The 8,902-nt window shown below is 44.4% G+C and overlaps 1 protein-coding gene across 16 annotated transcripts in view; it reads left to right on the top strand.

Moving 5' to 3' along the window:
- Nucleotides 1-1,574: 1,574 nt before the first annotated feature.
- DNM3 (dynamin 3) overlaps nucleotides 1,575-8,902 on the top strand; it is a 304,267-nt gene continuing 296,939 nt past the window's right edge. For 7 of the 16 annotated variants that reach the window (XM_084637827.1, XM_084637828.1, XM_084637829.1 and 4 more), the window contains exon 1: nucleotides 1,575-1,770. In XM_084637827.1, coding sequence (XP_084493953.1) covers nucleotides 1,625-1,770 — 146 coding nt within the window. In that variant the 5' untranslated portion in view covers nucleotides 1,575-1,624. The remainder of the gene's footprint in view (nucleotides 1,771-8,902) is intronic. The other 9 variants (XM_084637838.1, XM_084637839.1, XM_084637840.1 and 6 more) reach the window with 4 other exon arrangements.

The raw sequence follows: 8,902 nt of genomic DNA, 5'->3' as shown, positions 1-8,902 counted from the left end.
GCTCTGTGTGGGTGGCTTCTGTGCAGAACCCTTTATATAAATGGGGCTCTGTGGGGGAGCAGCCATCTGGACACATGAAGCCAGTTGTAGGAGGGAGCCTAAACACATGCAAAGCTGGAGGCAGAAACCTTGTTCAAGAGTTCCAAAAAGAACAGGCCATTACCACTCAAGCTAGAAAAAAGGCTGAGACAAGGTGCAGGAGATAATAGCTTTCATTGGACCAACTTCTGTTGGTAAGAGAGACAAGTCACCTTGTCACCCACTTCATCTCTCTGATATTCTGGGACCAACATGGCTACACTAACACCGCATACAAAAGAAAAGCTGTCCTCTCTAGGGTGCAACTAGCCAAAAGCAGGCTTACACAGTATGTATAATGCTGAAAATCATTCATAACTTGCGTTATTGTAGGTTTCAGAGTAGCAGCCATGTTAGTCTGTATCCGTAAAAAGAAACAGAGTCCTTATGGTATCTTAGAGACTCACAAATTTATTGGAGTATAAGCTTTCCTGAGCTACAGCTCACTTCATCGGATGCATTCAGTGGAAAATATAGTGGGAAGACTTTATATGCACAGAGAACATGAACCCAGGGGTGTTACCATCACTCTTGTTACAGTGTGTATGGTAACACCCCTGGGTTCATGTTCTCTGTGCATATAAAGTCTTCCTACTATATTTTCCACTGAATGCATCCGCTGAAGTGAGCTGTAGCTCAGGAAAGCTTATACTCTAATAAACTTGTTAATCTCTAAGGTGCCCTATTTTAGTGATCAAGTTGCTATATTGCTATCAGCTGGGGGCTAGCTGGTAGGTCTCTGATACATGGCCTCTGGTAGGAAGATAGGCCCAGTTCCCTGATCACGATACAGCTTCACCATTTTAAAACCATTTATATAAACATTGAACACATAAGATTTGACACCCAGCCCCTCACTTATGTTCCTTCAGCCAGAGGTTGCTAGCCCAGAGCTGAGTACTCCTTTTTGCTTTATTGTAAACAATTTTCTTCATAAACAGCTGTCTAAAGCATTTTCAAGGAGTGCTAGCTGAAGGGGGAGTTGGAAGGGGGTAGTAAGAAGCTATAGTTGAGCTAGGAGGAGACCAAAAATAGATTAAAAATAATCCTCAGCTAATTAGCAGGGTTTCTTCAGATACATTAGAAATGCCTTACTGTCCTTTTAGGTAAGTCGTGCTTTCTCCAACCCACAGTCAGAGGTAGGATAGAAAGAAGGGGTTTAGAACAGAAGCTGGTTGCAACGTTTGTTTGTTTGTTTGACCCCCTGCTCTTGGCCCTCATTTTAAAAACAAAAGTTTTGAGGCCCTAGAGGTATGGAGAAAAGCTTGAAAACGTGACCTCTGTGTCCCTAACATCTGCAGACAGCAAAAAGTGAACACAACGGGCTCCCAACGGAGCGGGTAAAAAATAATCTCATGATTTAGCTTTTAACCCCCCCGCCCCCATCTATGTGAAGTGTCGTGTGCGCGCGGGCGCGTGGAGGGGGCGTGTCCTGCCGGCGCAGTGGGCGTGGCCTGGCTGGGCGGCACCGCCCCCGGGCGCGCTGGGCACTGGGCATGCGCGCGCCGCTCAGCCTGGTCCGTTACCTGTCCTCGGCGGCGGCGGGATGGAGGGGCTCATCGAGCTGGTGAACCGGCTGCAGGACGCCTTCGCGGCGCTGGGGCAGAGCTGCCTGTTGGAGCTGCCGCAGATCGCCGTGGTGGGCGGGCAGAGCGCCGGCAAGAGCTCGGTGCTGGAGAACTTCGTCTCCAGGTGAGGGGCGGCGGGGAGCCCGGCGGGCCGGGGCGAGCTCAGGCGGAGCCGGCTGCCGAGCCCATCGCGCCCCCCCCCCGGTTATCACGCCTCCCGGCCCCCTCTAACGGCCCCGGCCCCCTTTATCACCCTCGCGCCCCCCGCCGAACCCGCAGCCTCCCCCGGCCCCTCTCGCCCCCCGAAAACTACCGCTTCCTCCTGTTATCCCCTGGCCCTCAGCCTTCCCTGAGCTACCTCTTGGGAATTACCCCTCTCCCACCCCCTCGGATCTACAGCCCCAAATCCCGGGGCTCCTCCAAATCCCTTCTCTGAAACCACTCACCCTGCTAACATCCGCCAAACCCACAGCTTCCCCCCGCGAATTGCCTCCCTGAAATTCCCCCTCCCCACGGGGTGCCCTTTACAGTTAATGCTTGAGTCAGCAAAAGCTCTGGGGGCAGGTAAATCAGCGGAGGCCGTAACATTTATAGCTCTTTGCAAAGTCGTTATGAAAATCCACTTGTCCTTCCTTGCTGTGAGAACCGAAGGGCCAGGGAGAGGTGACTTGCCCCAGATGGGTTGCTGGTAGAATTGTACAAGGTTGAATTACGAGGGAATAGTGCAGGGAGGGATGGCTGGGGGATTTTGATATCTTCCAGTTAACGAAGGTTTGCTCACAGCCTGCAGAGGCTGCTGCCAGCCAGCCAGGGATGCTAAGTCACTCCAGAAAACAGCACCCACCCATGTCATTTATTTCAGGTTAAATGCTTTCTTAAGCAGCCCTTACAAAACCGACGGGGGTGGGGGGTTTAATAAAGAGAAGAAACATGTTGTAGTCTCTAGTGAATCCCATCCAACGAGAGCCACAAATTTCCTCGCAGGTGTCAGAAACAAAGGTTTTGTGTCTGTAAATACTGATGTGTATATATTGGAGAAATCCATGTTGTGCATGTTTTGGGGGAGTGTATGTTTGTCCAAATCTTTCTCTTGGCTGAAAGATCTGTAGCATTAAAATCATACAACTGACTTCACAGATCACGTATGGGAATGGGCTATCATTTACCTTTCTTGTGCAGTTTATCTGTGCTAGAGATCCAAGAGGACGGTGTTGTGTTGAGCTCAATCTGTACTTCCCTCTGAGAAATAGACAAGGTTCCTGATGCGATTGCTACTGGGCACAAAGGTTATGCAGGAGCTAGTCGCCATTGGCATATTTCACAACTTCCAGTGCTGCAGAACTAATCAAGGGAATGTAAAATGATTAGGGGAATAGAGCTTTTTTTATTTTTTAAGGAGGACATAAAGTTTATTCGCAAAAAGAAAAGGAGTACTTGTGGCACATTAGAGACTAACAAATTTATTGTTGTAAGGTGCCACAAGTACTCCTTTTCTTTTTGCGGATACAGACTAACATGGCTGCTACTCTGAAACCTGTCATAAGGTTTATTGGCCTTTAACCGAACACTGTTCGGTCTCAGAATATTTATGAAGAGCTCATTTGTTTCTGTGATGTAGAAAAAAATTAGTATAACTTGGATAACATCAGTTAAAATCTTATTATGCTTGGATACTTAATAGTGATTTTTCTGGGAAAATATAAATGTTGAAGAAACAACTATAAATACCACATGGGATTCTAGTTTTTGCTGATCAATGGGTTTGGCTTAAAACTGATATAACTATTGTTGTATGCAGTGTTGTAGCCTTTGTGGCTGTGTTTTGGTCTCACTCATTGCCATTGTAGTAGGCATTACTTGGCAGGACATACAGTAGGAACTTTATGCTACAGTATTCAGAATTCAGTCTTTTAGATTTTTTCATTTTTTTTCTTCAAATTTTTGCCAAAGGTGGTATACCGGCATATGTATAAACGCTTGTACAATTCATAGTGCATGTACAGAACCAAATGTGGTGTTAAATACTGGTGTAATATATCAGCATTTTCTAACCTTTTGAAAGCAGAGATCCACTTAAGGGGGGGGGGGAACAAACCAATGTGCTGCTCAGTATAACCTCACCATGTGTGGGAGCACTTACCCTAAATTAAGATGTGCATGTCTTCCACATAGTGCTCCCTCCTTTGGAAACTGTTGGTGTGTAGATCTTTATAATACAATACTTTTCCTTTCTCACGTGCTTTGATAAGCAATGAAATAGCCAGCTGGTATTGACAGAACTGCCAGTCCCAAAAGTTCAAAAATCCTGGGATTGGCCCCGAAAACGTGAGTTTAAAAAACAAAACAAAAAACCACCAACCAAGAGTTTAAATCATGTTTTTGGACTGATTTATCATTTTTGCACTCCCCCTGCCCACCTGCAGTGTTTTTGACAATTGCAGTGTTGCCCACTTTCACGCTTATAGTAAAGAAGATCATTTTGATCTTCTAGTGAGAGCTCCTGCAGTGAGGATCCTGAGGACCCATAGTTCTAGGCTCTTTACAAAATGTGGTAAGAGACAAAAACAACAAGGAGTCTGGTGGCACCTTAAAGAAGTGGGTTTTTTACTCACAAAAGCTTTATGCCCTAATAAATGTTAGTATTTAAGGTGCCACTAGACTCCTTGTCGTTTTTGTGGATGCAGACTAACATGGTTACCCCTCTGATACTAGTGGTAAGAGACTACCATCTAGTGCAAAGTAAAGTGGTGAGTCCATGATGTGGGAACTGCAACATGGACTTGTCAGACTCATCTCATATAGTTGTGATGGCTACAACCTTTTAATCCCTGCTGAGCTGGGCTGGATTTACACTGGTGACCTACCAGTGACAGGCTTTACAACTCACTGGGACAGGGGTACTGGAACAGTTTGTATAGTGGGGGTGCTGAGAGCCACTGAACCAAACTGTAAACCCCGTATATGATGGAAACCACTTCAAGCCAGAGGGTGAGGCTGCAACCCTAGCACCACTAGTTCCAGCACCTATGCACTGGGATGCCTCAGGGCATTGCTGTCCCTATAAATACTGATGAGAGTGAAGCTAAATTTTTGGAAACAATAACCTTATTAAATCAAGTTCTTACCTTTTTGGAGTTTACACAGGCATGACATCCTACTCGGACATATGCAAAATCTCTCATACATTGCTGTCAGTCTCACGCATGCTGAGTGTGCTTTACCTTGTTGTATCCAAGGGAAAGTTGTCACTAAACCAAATACAGATAGTGAAAATGTAACAGTAAAACAGGTAATAACAGAGCATTCAAATCCACATCAAATACCATGTTTTGCAATATAAAATCAGTCCACGGTCCTTACACTCACTTACACATATATGTATTCTTTTTTCATCAGCAGTTTTTGAACCCACAGTCTTCATAACCACAGTACAGATCACTCCACTTCAGCTATAGCATTACCTGTGGTGGGAAAGTATGTTATCCTGTGTGGACCAGACCATGCATGGAGATGTGACGCATGTTGTCAGTGGATTTCACAAGTGTTTGTGAGGCAGTAGTGGAATGCTGGGCATCAGGATTCTTGGTTTCTCATTTTAGCACTGGGAGTAGATTGGGGACTATTGGTTACAGACAGCATAACTACTGTGACAATGTCCCTGTTGGGGTTGTCTGTGGAAGCTGGATCGCTGGATGTAAAAGCATGAGCCTCTCTCTACTACTTGAGTAATCAGATTTTCTAGTGTGAAAGCACTATGAGTTGTGAATCTCTGTGACCTGACTGCTAGGTGTAGGCACACTGTGTTAGTGTGGAGTACAGCAGCATCTAGTTTGCAGTAGCCCTTCTGAAAGGCTGTATGGGAGAATGTCTGAGGCTTGACTCTAAGACTTGGGTTCTGTTTCCAGCTCTGAGTGAAGTGATTTTGTACAAGTTCTCAGTTATCTTGTCTGTGCAATGGGTGAATGATGCACATTGGTTTTGTCCTCTAAGGTAGCAGTATGAAGTTTGTTTAATAGTGGAGGTTGTGGAGGGCACAGAAGTACTAATGGCAGTCAGTGGAAGTCTGGTCTCTGAACTTGCAGTTACAAACTACAAACTTTGGAATTATGTGAAGGGGGCAGCAGGGCTGTCCCTAGCCATTCTGGGGCCCTATGTAGTCCCCCCGCGAGGTGTGTGTGTGGGGCCCCAGGCCTCGGGGGGGGGGGAAGGCAGTTGGCTTGGGGGGTAGGAGGGAACCACCCCTCCCCAGCACTCACCGGTGATGTGGCTGGGGCCGGGTCACTGCACTTCCTGCCACCGGGGAGCACAGGCCTGGCTCTGCAGCACTCCTCAGGGGCGGGAAGAGGTGGAGCGGAATGGGGCGGGGGCTTTGGGGAATGGGTGGAGTGGGGGCAGGGCTGGGGTGGAGCAGGGGCCCTAGGGTAGAGGAGGGGCAGAGGCTGGAGCAGCATGCAGCTGCGCAGGGCATTCCAAATTTCCTGGTGCCCTACGCAGCTGCATACTTTGCATAGGGATAAGGACAGCCCTGGGGAGCAGTGTGGACTGGTGGATAGAGCACTAGACTGGGACTGATAGAACCCAGGTTGTCTATCCCTGCTCTGCCACATCCAGCTGGGTATTGTCACCGTGCTGTGCCTTTGTTTCCCGATCAGTAAAATGGGAGTAAATAATACTTGCTTCCTTTGCAAAGGACTTTGAGATAGGTATTATTATTTTGCTTTCACAAAACTGAGCAATGGCCAGAAATTCTTGTCGTAATGAGACTCCTGTAGCAGGGCGAAATTTGTGTTACTTACTTTAAATGCACTATTGCAAATTCATGCAATTTCAACAGCATCATCACTGATAGCTGAGTTAGCACCCATTGAAACGCATAATGTTCACAGTTCAGAGCCGGTATTTTGGAGTCAGTGCAAACTTAGGCAGAGATTTCTGATTTGGTTACATTTGGGGCATATTTTGAAGGTTTTCTTTGACAGTGTAACATCTAGAGACTCTCTTAAGACTCTGGAGAACAAATGAGAGGTTGTCTGCGCCCTTCTGGCGAGTCCTTCCCCCAGGGGAGCATTTGTGCTACACATTTGGAGGAAACAGTATTGTCTACCACTGTCTGAGGAACGCAGACTGTAAGAACAACACACATTCTTCCATTCTGTGTCCCCTCCCCCAGCCTTGGTGGATAATTGTAGTAAAAGTAAATGTGCACAAACTAATAACCAAGGAGTCTAGCAGTGTGGGAGCCAGCAGGAGAGAAAGTCAAAGGCATAAAGAAAAGTTAGGTACCTGATTGCCATTGCAAGTCAATGAGAATTGGGCACCTAGGCTCAGATCCTCAAAAGCATTAGGGGCTTAACTGCTGTTTAAATCAATGGAAGTTAGGGGCCCAAGTACCTTTGAGGATCTGTGCCTGGTTCTGTACCATTGACTTTAGTAGGTGCCTGATCAAGGTCTGTACCCCATTTGTGCTTTTTGAAAATTTTCCCTGGAAGCTAATGAGTAATAATATAAAAGAAAAATAATGGCAGGAGGGCAGGAAGCAAACTTGTAAATTGTACATAATGTGAATGGCTTTCAGAAGTTGGGAAAAGCACAGCAGAGACTTGTCCAGAGGAGAATCCATTCAGCAGAGTGAATTTTTAAGATGGCAGCTCCCCTATGCTTATTGTGCTCTTTTCAGAGGCTCTTTATTCAGTCCTAAGTGGAATAACCTTATTTTCTGACTTTTATGAATATTTAAATATTAATAATTAGATTTCAAAAATGAAAACTCTCTATTTTCTACTTTGCTTAATGTAATTGGCATGTGGCAAAGTAATTGCTTTATACGGGATGTATGTAGACTTTTGATTATAATCACGTCATTCACAGTCAAACATACACAGCAGACTGTGCACTTTAATTTTCAAAGCCTGAGGTTCTGTTCTGTAATATGATTTTGCTGCCTTCTTAGAATCTACCATTATTTCTTGACCATTTCTTCACCCGTACTTATTCTTTAGCAGCAGTATGTGTTGTTTTTATTCTAGTTTTTGGTCCCTCTTTGAAACATGTACCTGTGCATGTTTCCCAAATGACAGCATTTCCTCATGTGCATATGTAATTCTTTTACCTTGCCGTGGTAATTGCTAATGCTAAAAGTCTATATCAAGTTGTGAGGGGGAAAAAGAAGAGAGTTCAGCTGACTGTCGAAGCTAAGCATTTGATATTTGCAGAGAAAACACCTGTTTAATGGAGTTTGTGCATTCTAGGGAGGCATAGAGTACAATGGCTACAATGATTTTAACTGTAATAATAAATTGTACTGTCATAGGATTAACCAGCGAGGAATCTCCTAGAAAATTGGTAGCTTTTTCTCCAGCTTTTCAGACCAGAGAAAAGCAACAGTAGATTCAAACTAAAATACAGGGGTGTGTGTGTATTTTTTAATCTCAAGGATCGAATGAAAGTGGAAATCCTCTTCTTCAAACATGTAATTTCCCTTCTTTCCGTCAGTTTAATTAAAACATTGTACTGCTTGTGGTTACTCCATTAATCAGAATATTCTGGTGTACTGCATTGTTTCTGGGTATTTAAATATATATTCCACCGAATAGAGGTCATGTGCCATTGTCTAGTTCCCTATTTAATATCCTTCCAACATATCATATTTATAACTGTTCTACAAACTCTAAATGTGTATACGTGATATGGATTACTTTCCCCCTACGCCACCCTTAAATATGAACTTGATAGATGTGGATTTTGAACTGCTATTCATGCATACAAGCTTAGAGAATTATTGCTAGGTGCAATGTGTAAACACAAATAAATGTGTACTTCACTATAATACATTCGACAACAAGTGAACAAATTGATACTCTTCATGTAGAGGGCAAGGTTTTTTCCTTAGAATTTTCAGTTTAAGCAACCTCCTCCTTATTTTTGGCAGATACTCTTTAATTGTTAGAATGCTTACCTTTTTTTAAGGAAACCTGTGTTTGATAATGAACAGTAGAGTGAGCTCTCGGACATGTAGTCTGGTACCTGAGGCTCTTAATCCAGTATTTAAGCAGTTTGTAGGGATGTCAAGTCAAAATGTATTAGCAGATGGTATGTAAACATTTTCATAGGCCTTCTCTTTACAAAAAATAGCTTTCAGATGATTAGTTGTAAGGCAGACAGTGTCATGTTATCTGACTTGAGCCCAGATGTGAATCATGAGAGTTTGATCCTTGCTCAGTTGGATTGTCAACAGTTCAGAATAATCAAAGAACACT

This window comes from Lepidochelys olivacea (assembly GCF_965140295.1).
Source record: "Lepidochelys olivacea isolate rLepOli2 genome assembly, chromosome: 8".
NCBI classification, from domain to species: domain Eukaryota; kingdom Metazoa; phylum Chordata; order Testudines; family Cheloniidae; genus Lepidochelys; species Lepidochelys olivacea.
Note: the sequence above shows the minus strand (reverse complement) of the source record. Positions and strands in the feature narration are given on the sequence as shown.